This window comes from Salmo salar, chromosome 01 (genome assembly GCF_965601325.2).
Source record: "Salmo salar chromosome 01, fSalSal1, whole genome shotgun sequence".
NCBI lineage: Eukaryota > Metazoa > Chordata > Actinopteri > Salmoniformes > Salmonidae > Salmo > Salmo salar.
Window position 1 is genome coordinate 1,404,712 of NC_138291.1, and position 15,571 is coordinate 1,420,282.

The 15,571-nt window shown below is 46.1% G+C and overlaps 1 protein-coding gene across 4 annotated transcripts in view; it reads left to right on the plus strand.

The window, feature by feature from the left end:
* Positions 1 to 14,842, plus strand: part of LOC106610160 (attractin) — a 200,869-nt gene extending 186,027 nt beyond the window's left edge. For all 4 annotated transcript variants that reach the window (XM_045704524.2, XM_045704555.2, XM_045704577.2 and 1 more), the window contains exons 28-29: positions 697 to 811; positions 4,965 to 14,842. In XM_045704524.2, the coding sequence (XP_045560480.1) occupies positions 697 to 811; positions 4,965 to 5,086 (237 nt within the window). In that variant the 3' untranslated portion in view covers positions 5,087 to 14,842. The remainder of the gene's footprint in view (positions 1 to 696; positions 812 to 4,964) is intronic.
* Positions 14,843 to 15,571: the final 729 nt, after the last annotated feature.

Genomic DNA, 15,571 nt, shown 5'->3' on the forward strand with positions numbered 1-15,571 from the left:
AGGAGAGAGTTTGCTAGAGTTTGCTAGAGAGTTTGCTAGAGAGTTTGCTAGAGAGTTTGCTAGAGAGTTTGCTAGAGAGTTTGCTAGAGAGTTTGCTAGAGAGATTGCTAGAGAGATTGCTAGAGAGATTGCTAGAGAGATTGCGAGAGAGATTGATGGTGAGATTGCTAGAGTTTGCTAGAGAGTTTGCTAGAGAGTTTGCTAGAGAGTTTGCTGGTGAGATTGATGGTGAGATTGATGGTGAGATTGATGGTGAGATTGCTAGAGAGTTTGCTAGAGAGTTTGCTAGAGAGTTTGCTAGAGAGTTTGCTAGAGAGATTGCTAGAGAGATTGCTAGAGAGATTGCTAGAGAGATTGCTAGAGAGATTGCTAGAGAGATTGCTAGAGAGATTGATGGTGAGAAGGGCTGTCAAGGAGGAAGAGAGAGATTGTTCTCTGTTGTGGGAGGATAGAGTGTGAACTGTCTTCACACTACAATCCACTGTGTCTGTCTGACTGGAGAGCTCTGATGAAATGTTACAGTAAAGTGTACAGGAGCATTCAACAGTTAACTGGTTATCTGGACTGCCAGTCTGTTTCTGCTCTTTAGCCAATTCCTTGTCATGCTCAGCGGGACTGTTGATGTGACACAGAGAATTAAATACAATGCAAATTGTATCTCTAACGTCTTACCTGATGTCTCTCTTTCCTGTCCAGACGGTGCCCAAGCCCATCGCCCTGGAGCCGTGTTTTGGGAACAAGGCTGCTGTCCTCTCCATCTTCGTCCGTTTACCCAGAGGCACCGGGGGCATCCCCCCACCCGGTCAGTCTGGTAAGATAGAGTGATGACACCTCTCTCTCTCTCTCTCTCTCTCTCTCTCTCTCTCTCTCTCTCTCTCTCTCTCTCTCCCTCTCCCTCTCCCTCTCCCTCTCTCTCTCTCTCTCTCTCTCTCTCTCTCTCTCTCTCTCTCTCTCTCTCTCTCTCTCAGCTTTAGGTCTTTTATTAATTAAATTGTCTCTCTGTCATAACAAAACCTTCCATCTGGAGCACACCGAGGCTGCCCCCTCCCCGAGGATCTGTTTCAGTCCTTTACACAACATCATGTTCTGTCCATCAACATCCCTGCTGTCACAACATCATGTTCTGTCCATCAACATCCCTGCTGTCACAACATCATGTTCTGACCATCAACATCCCTGCTGTCACAACATCATGTTCAGATGTTATTGGTCCATACACATGGTTAGCAGATGTTATTGGTCACATGGTTAGCAGATGTTATAGGTCACATGGTTAGCAGATGTTATTGGTCACATGGTTAGCAGATGTTATAGGTCACATGGTTAGTTGATGTTATTGGTCACATGGTTAGCAGATGTTATTGGTCCATACACATGGTTAGCAGATGTTATTGGTCCATACACATGGTTAGCAGATGTTATTGGTCCATACACATGGTTAGCAGATGTTATTGGTCCATTCACATGGTTAGCAGATGTTATTGGTCCATTCACATGGTTAGCAGATGTTATTGGTCCATACACATGGTTAGCAGATGTTATTGGTCCATACACATGGTTAGTTGATGTTATTGGTCACATGGTTAGCAGGTGTTATTGGTCACATGGTCAGCAGGTGTTATTGGTCACATGGTTAACAGGTGTTATTGGTCACATGGTCAGCAGGTGTTATTGGTCACATGGTCAACAGGTGTTATTGGTCACATGGTCAACAGGTGTTATTGGTCACATGGTCAACAGGTGTTATTGGTCACATGGTCAACAGGTGTTATTGGTCACATGGTCAACAGGTGTTATTGGTCACATGGTCAACAGGTGTTATTGGTCACATGGTCAACAGGTGTTATTGGTCACATGGTCAACAGGTGTTATTGGTCACATGGTCAACAGGTGTTATTGGTCACATGGTCAACAGGTGTTATTGGTCACATGGTCAACAGATGTTATTGGTCACATACACATGGTTAGCAGATGTTATTGGTCACATGGTTAGCAGATGTTATAGGTCACATGGTTAGCAGATGTTATTGGTCACATGGTTAGCAGATGTTATAGGTCACATGGTTAGTTGATGTTATTGGTCACATGGTTAGCAGATGTTATTGGTCCATACACATGGTTAGCAGATGTTATTGGTCCATACACATGGTTAGCAGATGTTATTGGTCCATTCACATGGTTAGCAGATGTTATTGGTCCATACACATGGTTAGCAGATGTTATTGGTCCATACACATGGTTAGTTGATGTTATTGGTCACATGGTTAGCAGGTGTTATTGGTCACATGGTTAGCAGGTGTTATTGGTCACATGGTCAACAGGTGTTATTGGTCACATGGTCAACAGGTGTTATTGGTCACATGGTCAACAGGTGTTATTGGTCACATGGTCAACAGATGTTATTGGTCACATACACATGGTTAGCAGATGTTATTGGTCACATGGTTAGCAGATGTTATAGGTCACATGGTTAGCAGATGTTATTGGTCACATGGTTAGCAGATGTTATAGGTCACATGGTTAGTTGATGTTATTGGTCACATGGTTAGCAGATGTTATTGGTCCATACACATGGTTAGCAGATGTTATTGGTCCATACACATGGTTAGCAGATGTTATTGGTCCATTCACATGGTTAGCAGATGTTATTGGTCCATACACATGGTTAGCAGATGTTATTGGTCCATACACATGGTTAGTTGATGTTATTGGTCACATGGTTAGCAGGTGTTATTGGTCACATGGTTAGCAGGTGTTATTGGTCACATGGTCAACAGGTGTTATTGGTCACATGGTCAACAGGTGTTATTGGTCACATGGTTAGCAGGTGTTATTGGTCACATGGTCAGCAGGTGTTATTGGTCACATGGTTAGCAGGTGTTATTGGTCACATGGTCAGCAGGTGTTATTGGTCACATGGTTAACAGGTGTTATTGGTCACATGGTCAACAGGTGTTATTGGTCACATGGTTAGCAGGTGTTATTGGTCACATGGTCAACAGATGTTATTGGTCACATGGTCAACAGGTGTTATTGGTCACATGGTCAACAGGTGTTATTGGTCACATGGTTAGCAGGTGTTATTGGTCACATGGTCAACAGGTGTTATTGGTCACATGGTCAACAGGTGTTATTGGTCACATGGTCAACAGGTGTTATTGGTCACATGGTCATCACATGGTCAACAGGTGTTATTGGTCACATGGTCAGCAGGTGTTATTGGTCACATGGTCAACAGGTGTTATTGGTCACATGGTCAACAGGTGTTATTGGTCACATGGTCAACAGGTGTTATTGGTCACATGGTCAACAGGTGTTATTGGTCACATGGTCAACAGGTGTTATTGGTCACATGGTCAACAGGTGTTATTGGTCACATGGTCAACAGGTGTTATTGGTCACATGGTCAACAGGTGTTATTGGTCACATGGTCAACAGGTGTTATTGGTCACATGGTCAACAGGTGTTATTGGTCACATGGTCAACAGGTGTTATTGGTCACATGGTCAACAGGTGTTATTGGTCACATGGTCAACAGGTGTTATTGGTCACATGGTCAACAGGTGTTATTGGTCACATGGTCAACAGGTGTTATTGGTCACATGGTCAACAGGTGTTATTGGTCACATGGTCAACAGGTGTTATTGGTCACATGGTCAGCAGGTGTTATTGGTCACATGGTCAACAGGTGTTATTGGTCACATGGTTAGCAGGTGTTATTGGTCACATGGTCAACAGGTGTTATTGGTCACATGGTTAGCAGGTGTTATTGGTCACATGGTCAGCAGATGTTATTGGTCACATGGTCAACAGGTGTTATTGGTCACATGGTCAACAGGTGTTATTGGTCACATGGTCAGCAGGTGTTATTGGTCACATGGTTAGCAGGTGTTAATGTGAGTGTAGCGAAATGCTTGTTCTTCTTGCTCCGACAGTGCAGTAATATCTAACAAGTAATATAACAATTCCCCAACAACTACCTAATACACACAAATCTAAGTAAAGGAATGGAATAAGAATATATACATAGAAATATATGGATGAGCCATGACAGAGCGGCATAGGCAAGATGCAGTAGATACAGAATACAGTATTTACGTGTCTGTATAGGAGGATGTGAGATTAGCTGTGATTACCATGCTTTAATTCTGAACACTCTGACGTAGAACTATGTTAATAGACTGGCTATCTAAACACTCTGACGTAGAACTATGTTAATAGACTGGTTATCTAAACACTGACGTAGAACTATGTTAATAGAATGTATGTTTATCTAAACACTCTGACGTAGAACTATGTTAATAGACTGTATGATTATCTAAACACTCTGACGTAGAACTATGTTAATAGACTGTATGATTATCTAAACACTCTGACGTAGAACTATGTTAATAGAATGTATGTTTATCTAAACACTCTGACGTAGAACTATGTTAATAGACTGTATGTTTATCTAAACACTCTGACGTAGAACTATGTTAATAGAATGTATGTTTATCTAAACACTCTGACGTAGAACTATGTTAATAGACTGTATGATTATCTAAACACTCTGACGTAGAACTATGTTAATAGACTGGTTATCTAAACACTCTGACGTAGAACTATGTTAATAGACTGGTTATCTAAACACTGACGTAGAACTATGTTAATAGACTGGTTATCTAAACACTGACGTAGAACTATGTTAATAGACTGGTTATCTAAACACTCTGACGTAGAACTATGTTAATAGACTGTATGTTTCTCTATATAATACACACTAATCAGATATGAATCTATATAATTAGACTTTCAAAGCCCAGAGTGGCTTGATGAATAGTTCTATTAATACATCATATTCTATTTGTTTAAATCGCAACAATCCCCTGAATTCACCACTGTATCCTAAGGCCCATACTGTTTAGTGACAAACTAATACATCACTTCCTGTTACTAATACATCACTTCCTCTCTCTGTGTAGGGCTAACGGTGGCCTCGGCCCTCGTGGATGTGTCTCAGCAGATGTGTCTTGGTTACAAGGAGAAGTCAGGTGGTCTGAGGAACAGGAAGCACGCCTCTGCACAGCCCTCCACCTGTATCTGACCACGCCCCCCTGCCACGGTCCTGGACCCCACCCCTGCTCCACCCTAACCCCTCCCCCTGCCCCAGAGACCACACCCCCCGGACTGGAGGGAGGGAGGGAGGGAGGGAGAGAGAGGTAGGGGGTTTCCTGGGGGGAGCTGCGTACCTGCTGAGAGGAGGAGGGGAGCGGGAGAGGGATGTTTGATGGACAGTCACACCCTGCAGCTTCCCAACGGGACACCTGCTGCACCTGGGGAACCACACCTGGCTGACAGACATGTGGAACTTAAGGGGAGAGAAAGAAAGACATGTATTAGTCCTCTACCACCTGATCAGAGTAAAGGAGAAGCTTGATCACTGTCTACTGTCTGATCAACTACCAGTCATTCTACCTGGTATGCTGTCTGTCTGTCTGCTAGAGACTGTCTGATCAACTACCAGTCATTCTACCAGGTATACTGTCTGTCTGCTAAACTACCAGTCATTCTACCTGGTATGCTGTCTGTCTGCTAAACTACCAGTCATTCTACCTGGTATGCTGTCTGTCTGCTAAACTACCAGTCATTCTACCTGGTATGCTGTCTGTCTGCTAAACTACCAGTCATTCTACCTGGTATGCTTTCTACTACCAGATAGCTATCACATTTAGTTTGTTTCTACACCTCACCAGTCATATCAGTTAGTCCCCAGCCTGAGTGCCAGTCTGTTTGTCTGTCTTGACAATGACAGCAATGGAGTTGGCAAGAGCACAAACAGATGTGGCACTCAGGCTAGTTAGTCCCCAGCTCTCTGTATAACAGCCTGTTGTTTACTTTAATGTAGCTGTAAGCTAGGTGTTGATAGTAACTGGCTGACTCATTCAGGGCTAACGTAACATTAGCGGACTAGTAGGGCTAACGTTAGCAGAATAGTAGGGCTAACGTTAGCAGAATAGTAGGGCTACCGTTAGCAGAATAGTAGGGCTACCGTTAGCAGAATAGTAGGGCTACCATTAGCAGAATAGTAGGGCTAACGTTAGCAGAATAGTAGGGCTAACGTTAGCAGAATAGTAGGGCTAACGTTAGCAGAATAGTAGGGCTACCGTTAGCAGAATAGTAGGGCTAACGTTAGCAGAATAGTAGGGCTACCGTTAGCAGAATAGTAGGGCTAACGTTAGCAGAATAGTAGGGCTACCGTTAGCAGAATAGTAGGGCTACCGTTAGCAGAATAGTAGGGCTACCGTTAGCAGAATAGTAGGGCTAACGTTAGCAGAATAGTAGGGCTAACGTTAGCAGAATAGTAGGGCTAACGTTAGCAGAATAGTAGGGCTAACGTTAGCAGAATAGTAGGGCTAACGTTAGCAGAATAGTAGGGCTACCGTTAGCAGAATAGTAGGGCTACCGTTAGCAGAATAGTAGGGCTACCGTTAGCAGAACGGTAGGGCTAACGTTAGCAGAACGGTAGGGCTAACGTTAGCAGACTGGTAGGGCTAACGTTAGCAGACTGGTAGGGCTAACGTTAGCAGACTGGTAGGGCTACCGTTAGCACACTGGTAGGCTAACGTTAGCACACTGGTAGGCTAACGTTAGCACACTGGTAGGGCTAACGTTAGTAGACTGGTAGGGCTAACGTTAGCAGGATTTTTTTTATATATATTTTTTTATTTCACCTTTATTTAACCAGCTAGGCTAGTTGAGAACAAGTTCTCATTTACAACTGAGACCTGGTCAAGATAAAGCAAAGCAGGGCGACACAAACAACAACACAGAGTTACACATGGAATAAACAAGCAGACAGTCAATAATACAGTAGAAAAAAGTCTATATACAGTGTGTGCAAATGAGGTAAGATTAGGGAGGTAAGGCAATAAATAGGCTGTAGTGGCAAAGTAATTACAATATAGCAATTAAACACTGGAGTGATAGATGTGCAGAAGATGAATGTGCAAGTAGAGATACTGGGGTGCAAAGGAGAAGAAAAAATAATAACAATATGGGGATGAGGTAGTAGGGTGGGCTATTTACAGATGAGCAATGTACAGGTATAATGATCTGTAAGCTGCTCTGACAGCTGGTGCTTAAAGCTAGTGAGGGAGATAAGAGTCTCCAGCTTCAGAGATTTTTGCAGTTCGTTCCGGTCATTGGCAGCAGAGAACTGGAAGGAAAGGTGGCCAAAGGAGGAGTTGGCTTTGGGGATGACCAGTGAGATATACCTGCTGGAGCGCGTGCTACATGTGGGTGCTGCTATGGTGACCAGTGAGCTGAGATAAGGCGGGGCTTTACCTTGCAATAACTTATAGATGACCTGGAGCCAGTGGGTTTGGCGACGAATATGTAGCGAGGGCCAGCCAACGAGAGCATACAGGTCACAGTGGTGGGTAGTATATGTGGCTTTGGTGACAAAACGGATGGCACTGTGATAGACTGCATCCAATTTGCTGAGTAGAGTGTTGGAGGCTATTTTGTAAATAACATCACCGAAGTCGAGGATCGGTAGGATGGTCAGTTTTACGAGGGTATGTTTGGCAGCATGAGTGAAGGAGGCTTTGTTGCGAAATAGGACGCCGATTCTAGATTTAATTTTGGATTGGAGATGTTTAATGTGAGTTTGGAAGGAGAGTTTACAGTCTAACCAGACACCTAGGTATTTGTAGTTGTCCACATATTCTAAGTCAGAACCGTCCAGAGTAGTGATACTAGATGGGCGGGCAGTGATCGGTTGAAGAGCATGCATTTAGTTTTACTTGAGTTTAAGAGCTGTTGGAGGCCTCAGAAGGAGAGTTGTATGGCATTGAAGGTCGTTTGGAGGTTTGTTAACACAGTGTCCAAAGAAGGGCCAGAAGTATACAGAATGGTGTTGTCTGCGTAGAGGTGGATCAGAGAATCACCAGCAGCAAGAGCGACATCATTGATGTACACAGAGAAGAGAGTCGGCCCGAGAATTGAACCCTGTGGCACCCCCATAGAGACTGCCAAAGGTCCGGACAACAGGCCCTCTGATTTGACACACTGAACTCTATCTGAGAAGTAGTTGGTGAACCAGGCGAGGCAATCATTTGAGAAGCCAAGGCTGTTGAGTCTGCTGATAAGAATGCGGTGATTGACAGAGTTGAAAGCCTTGGCCAGGTCGATGAATACGGCTGCACAGGACTGTCTTTTATCGATGGCGGTTATGATGTCGTTTAGGACCTTGAGCATGGCTGAGGTGCACCCATGACCAGCTCTGAAACCAGATTGCACAGCGGAGAAGGTACGATGGGATTCGAAATGGTCGGTGATCTGGTCGGGATAGTTAGCTAGCAACGTTGCAAGTTGATTTGTAACAATAAATTCTTAGTATTTACTTGTAAGTTGGCTGAAAATTCAATTGAAACCATTAGTCATGACGATTTGGTTTAATTGTACATTTGAAGTTATATTATGTTTGAGTTTACATTATAGGGAATAGGCTGGCTTGATGGGTCCTCTATATTATACATCACACCCGGAAAAACATTTTCGGACATGACTTGGGCATTGTTGGGAATTCTGATGGGTTTTCTGTAATAACTCCAGTAATAGATAACTTTACATTGGGACTTTTGATGAGTAATCTAATGTAAATCCATGTTACATGTGGTTATGTTTATGCTAACTACACCTTTAAATAGTTAGCATAGTATTAGGTAGCCTAGTGGTTGGAGCGTTGGGCCAGTAACCAAAACGTTCCAAGATCGAATCCCTGAGCTGACAAGGTAAAAATCTGTCATTACGCCCCTGAACAAAGCAGTTAACCCACTGTTCCCTGGTAGGCTGTCATTGTAAATAAGAATTTGTATATAACTGACTTGCCTAGTTAAATAAATGTTAAATATATATATATATAATTTTAAACACTTAAATGCAGCAACACATCCAGACAGAGCTGTTAGAGAGAACAGGTATAATGTTCTATGTATCTCACTAGTTTAGAACAGGGTCTTATGACTGTCCTTTATTCAGTCCCTGATCTGTTTACGCTGTCTTACCAACTCCTGTGGGTCCTTGACGTGCCGAATAGATCTGGGACAAGGCTAGTCCATGTTTTCTTCCCCTCTTGTGTTTCTTCTGTTGATGTCCGGACTCACCGACACCCCTGAATACTCCAGCCTCCTCTGTTAAGCTGGGAAACCTCAGTCTGATTGTATAGTTTTAACAGGAACTACCAACCACAACCCTGTAAGGTTAAAGCCACTGGGCTGCGCTGGTTTCATTCCTGTACAGGAGCTCAGTTTTCCCCTCTGTTAATATCCAAAACACACCTCAATAGCCCCAGCGGTCTGCCTCCCCTCTTAGCCTGGAAGTCCTCGTGGAGCCAGTCAGGCTGTATAGTTGATAGTCATCTCCATGTCTCTCTCTCCTAACAGAGATCTCCTGTCTGAGGATCTAACAAAGAGACAGTTATAACAAAGCCTCAAACAGGAAAACACCTTCCTGTGTAGTCTCCTCTGAGAGCCTGTAGCCTCCAGCCTTCTCTCCTCTGAGAGCCTGTAGCCTCCTCTCCCCTGTAGCCTCCAGCCTTCTCTCCTGTGAGAGCCTGTAGCCTCCAGCCTTCTCTCCTGTGAGAGCCTGTAGCCTCCAGCCTTCTCTCCTGTGAGAGCCTGTAGCCTCCAGCATCCCCTGAGAGCCTGTAGCCTCCAGCCTCCTCTCCTGTGAAAGCCTGTAGCCTCCAGCATCCCCTGAGAGCCTGTAGCCTCCAGCATCCCCTGAGAGCCTGTAGCCTCCAGCATCCCCTGAGAGCCTGTAGCCTCCAGCCTCCCCTGAGAGCCTGTAGCCTCCAGCCTCCTCTCCTGTGAAAGCCTGTAGCCTCCTCGCCTGTGAGAGCCTGTAGCCTCCTCGCCTGTGAGAGCCTGTAGCCTCCTCGCCTGTGAGAGCCTGTAGCTTCCTCTCCTCCGAGAGCCTGTAGCCTCCTCTCCTCCGAGAGCCTGTAGCCTCCTCGCCTGTGAGAGCCTGTAGCCTCCTCGCCTGTGAGAGCCTGTAGCCTCCTCTCCTGTGAGAGCCTGTAGCCTCCTCGCCTGTGAGAGCCTGTAGCCTCATCTCCTGTGAGAGCCTATAGCCTCCTCGCCTGTGAGAGCCTGTAGCCTCCTCGCCTCCTCTCCTGTGAGAGCCTGTAGCCTCCTCGCCTGTGAGAGCCTGTAGCCTCCTCGCCTGTGAGAGCCTGTAGCCTCCTCTCCTGTGAGAGCCTGTAGCCTCCTCGCCTGTGAGAGCCTGTAGCCTCCTCGCCTGTGAGAGCCTGTAGCCTCCTCTCCTGTGAGAGCCTGTAGTCTCCTCGCCTGTGAGAGCCTGTAGCCTCCTCGCCTGTGAGAGCCTGTAGCCTCCAGTCTTCTAAATCGAAGATACATTCCCCGTCATTTTCGCTCGCGTTGCTCGTCTCATTGTTTAGAATTCTTCCGCATTTATGCCAAAGGATTATGGGATCTTAGAATCCTCTTGTCCTAACCTGGGCATCTTCAGCCTAGTATTTAACAACCTCCAACCCATCTGGCTTCTGAAGCAATACATTGGTAGGGCTCGGGGCGATATTTGACCCGTGGATTGTGAAGGCAGTGTAAACGTCCTCTCTTCTCCTCCCGTCTTCACAGCAGCAGCAGCAGTAAATGTCCCTCTATACCTCGCTGGGACAGACAGGCTGGGGGACATTTCCATTTCATTACATTTTTGTAATAATCACACAAAGGGGAAAAGATTGTTCTCTGTAAATGAATGTAGGCCTATGGCAAGAGAAACTGTTGTCAAAGGCGACCTGTATTATGGGATGAGTGTCTCTGTGACCTGTATTATGGGATGAGTGTCTCTGTGACCTGTATTATGGGATGAGTTTCTCTGTGAACTGTATTATGGGATGAGTGTCTCTGTGAACTGCATTATGGGATGAGTGTGCCTGTGAACTGCATTATGGGATGAGTTTCTCTGTGAACTGTATTATGGGATGAGTGTCTCTGTGACCTGTATTATGGGATGAGTTTCTCTGTGAACTGTATTATGGGATGAGTTTCTCTGTGAACTGCATTATGGGATGAGTGTGCCTGTGAACTGCATTATGGGATGAGTTTCTCTGTGAACTGTATTATGGGATGAGTGTCTCTGTGACCTGTATTATGGGATGAGTTTCTCTGTGAACTGTATTATGGGATGAGTTTCTCTGTGAACTGCATTATGGGATGAGTGTGCCTGTGAACTGCATTATGGGATGAGTTTCTCTGTGAACTGTATTATGGGATGAGTGTCTCTGTGACCTGTATTATGGGATGAGTTTCTCTGTGAACTGTATTATGGGATGAGTTTCTCTGTGAACTGCATTATGGGATGAGTGTGCCTGTGAACTGCATTATGGGATGAGTTTCTCTGTGACCTGTATTATGGGATGAGTGTCTCTGTGACCTGTATTATGGGATGAGTTTCTCTGTGACCTGTATTATGGGATGAGTGTGCCTGTGAACTGTATTATGGGAAGAGTTTCTCTGTGAACTGTATTATGGGATGAGTGTGCCTGTGAACTGTATTATGGGATGAGTGTGCCTGTGAACTGCATTATGGGATGAGTTTCTCTGTGACCTGTATTATGGGATGAGTGTCTCTGTGACCTGTATTATGGGATGAGTGTCTCTGTGACCTGTATTATAGGATGAGTGTCTCTGAACTGCATTATGGGATGAGTGTGCCTGTGAACTGCATTATGGGATGAGTGTCTCTGTGACCTGTATTATGGGATGAGTTTCTCTGTGACCTGTATTATGGGATGAGTTTTTCTGTGACCTCATACAGTGAATCCCTCTACAGATAGAGATGCTGGCAGGGGGTCCCAGTACCCTGTACCCTGTCCTCTACCTGGGGGGGTCCAGTATGTTCAACCAGTCCCCTGTCCTCTACCTGGGGGGGTCCCTGTACCCTGTCCTCTACCTGGGGGGGTCCCTGTACCCTGTAACCTGTCCTCTACCTGGGGGGGTCCCTGTACCCTGTCCTCTACCTGGGGGGGTCCACTATGTTCAACCAGTCCCCTGTCCTCTACCTGGGGGGGTCCCTGTACCCTGTACCCTGTCCTCTACCTGGGGGGGTCCCTGTACCCTGTCCTCTACCTGGGGGGGTCCCTGTACCCTGTAACCTGTCCTCTACCTGGGGGGGTCCCTGTACCCTGTCCTCTACCTGGGGGGGTCCCTGTACCCTGTCCTCTACCTGGGGGGGTCCCTGTACCCTGTAACCTGTCCTCTACCTGGGGGGGTCCCTGTACCCTGTCCTCTACCTGGGGGGGTCCACTATGTTCAACCAGTCCCCTGTCCTCTACCTGGGGGGGTCCCTGTACCCTGTACCCTGTCCTCTACCTGGGGGGGTCCCTGTACCCTGTCCTCTACCTGGGGGGGTCCAGTATGTTCAACCAGTCCCCTGTCCTCTACCTGGGGGGGTCCCTGTACCCTGTACCCTGTCCTCTACCTGGGGGGGTCCCTGTACCCTGTCCTCTACCTGGGGGGGTCCACTATGTTCAACCAGTCCCCTGTCCTCTACCTGGGGGGGTCCCTGTACCCTGTCCTCTACCTGGGGGGGTCCAGTATGTTCAACCAGTACCCTGTCCTCTACCTGGGGGGGTCCCTGTACCCTGTACCCTGTCCTCTACCTGGGGGGGTCCCTGTACCCTGTACCCTGTCCTCTACCTGGGGGGGTCCCTGTACCCTGTCCTCTACCTGGGGGGGTCCAGTATGTTCAACCAGTCCCCTGTCCTCTACCTGGGGGGGTCCAGTATGTTCAACCAGTCCCCTGTCCTCTACCTGGGGGGGTCCCTGTACCCTGTACCCTGTCCTCTACCTGGGGGGGTCCCTGTACCCTGTCCTCTACCTGGGGGGGGTCCCTGTACCCTGTACCCTGTCCTCTACTCTCCTCCTCATTACATCATGCCCCTTGCCTGGTGACACCTTTTAAAATCTGTCCAACAGGTGACCAAACCCCTGCTTGCCCCTCCTATTCTGTCATGTCATCACACAACCCCCAAGGAACTGGTCCCAGTTAACAGAGAACAACCCCCAAGGAACTGGTCCCAGTTAACAGAGAACAACCCCCAAGGAACTGGTCCCAGTTAACAGAGAACAACCCCCAAGGAACTGGTCCCAGTTAACAGAGAACAACCCCCAAGGAACTGGTCCCAGTTAACAGAGAACAACCCCCAAGGAACTGGTCCCAGTTAACAGAGAACAACCCCCAAGGAACTGGTCCCAGTTAACAGAGAACAACCCCCAAGGAACTGGTCCCAGTTAACAGAGAACAACCCCCAAGGAACTGGTCCCAGTTAACAGAGAACAACCCCCAAGGAACTGGTCCCAGTTAACAGAGAACAACCCCCAAGGAACTGGTCCCAGTTAACAGAGAACAACCCCCAAGGAACTGGTCCCAGTTAACAGAGAACAACCCCCAAGGAACTGGTCCCAGTTAACAGAGAACAACCCCCAAGGAACTGGTCCCAGTTAACAGAGAACAACCCCCAAGGAACTGGTCCCAGTTAACAGAGAACAACCCCCAAGGAACTGGTCCCAGTTAACAGAGAACAACCCCCAAGGAACTGGTCCCAGTTAACAGAGAACAACCCCCAAGGAACTGGTCCCAGTTAACAGAGAACAACCCCCAAGGAACTGGTCCCAGTTAACAGAGAACAACCCCCAAGGAACTGGTCCCAGTTAACAGAGAACAACCCCCAAGGAACTGGTCCCAGTTAACAGAGAACAACCCCCAAGGAACTGGTCCCAGTTAACAGAGAACAACCCCCAAGGAACTGGTCCCAGTTAACAGAGAACAACCCCCAAGGAACTGGTCCCAGTTAACAGAGAACAACCCCCAAGGAACTGGTCCCAGTTAACAGAGAACAACCCCCAAGGAACTGGTCCCAGTTAACAGAGAACAACCCCCAAGGAACTGGTCCCAGTTAACAGAGAACAACCCCCAAGGAACTGGTCCCAGTTAACAGAGAACAACCCCCAAGGAACTGGTCCCAGTTAACAGAGAACAACCCCCAAGGAACTGGTCCCAGTTAACAGAGAACAACCCCCAAGGAACTGGTCCCAGTTAACAGAGAACAACCCCCAAGGAACATACATACCCTGGTATCCAACAAAGCCTCAAATTCCTCATACTTTTCTGTTTTTATCTCTCCCTTTCTCCTCCCTCTCTCTCTCTCTCTCTTTGTAAATTGGCATTGTAGATACTTGAGGAAGTAGTTTGTTAATATGTATAATTTAGCAGCAATGCTGTTTTTTTTTTTTTTTAAATAATGACAAAATATTGTGAATGATATATTTGTTGATTTGGTTTTGAAAATCAAACTCCTGAGGCTTTTAAAGTACAGTAATGTAATATTTTCTATGTAAGGCGGCAAATGATGTTCAGCAGAAAAAAAAAGCTATGCTAGAAAAGCGATTAAACTATGTTGAAACTGAGGACTACTGGCTAAGTGATGACTGGCTAAGTGATGACTAGCTAAGTGGCTAAGTGATGACTAGCTAAGTGATGACTAGCTAAGTGGCTAAGTGATGACTGGCTAAGTGATGACTGGCTAAGTGGCTAAGTGATGACTGGCTAAGTGGCTAAGTGATGACTGGCTAAGTGGCTAAGTGATGACTGGCTAAGTGATGACTGGCTAAGTGGCTAAGTGATGACTGGCTAAGTGGCTAAGTGATGACTGGCTAAGTGATGACTGGCTAAGTGATGACTGGCTAAGTGATGACTGGCTAAGTGATGATCTTGTAATTACAAATGTAAATAAAATAATGACAAATGTTTTATAATTAAATGGTAAAATTCACCTGTTGTTGTCTATCTTTTACTGCTGTGTTAGAAACTAAAGCTGTGTTTTTAAGTGAGAACAGGCATTGGTCTGAAGCCGAAGAAGATTAAAAAAAAAGGAAATTCACATGAGCACCACAACGCCTATTCCACCCATGCTATACCAAGGTTTTACAGCACCACAACGCCTATTCCACCCATGCTATACCAAGGTTTTACAGCACCACAACGCCTATTCCACCCATGCTATACCAAGGTTTTACAGCACCACAACGCCTATTCCACCCATGCTATACCAAGGTTTTACAGCACCACAACGCCTATTCCACCCATGCTATACCTAGGTTTTACAGCACCACAACGCCTATTCCACCCATGCTATACCAAGGTTTTTCATCACACAGCTTTGACCTGCTACAGTAACTATGTTGGTCTTGTACACCAAACTATGTGTATACAGGTTGCTAAGGATTCAAACCTTCTCAAACAGCCTCATTCATACTCTTAGAGGAAGTGTTTCCACAATAAAGTGATTTTTGTACCACATACAAGGTAAAGTATTGGATTCTTCACACACCACATTATCCCATCACACTACCTTATTCAAGCTTTGCAAGGCTTGACTGAGCTGTTTTGTCTCGTATAAATGTGGTGCCTTTTATTTCCTTAAACCTGTATTTTAGCAAAACATCCGAACAACATCCCTTTGTTGGTCAGTAGGTAACAGCAGGTGGTGATGTCTTGGGAC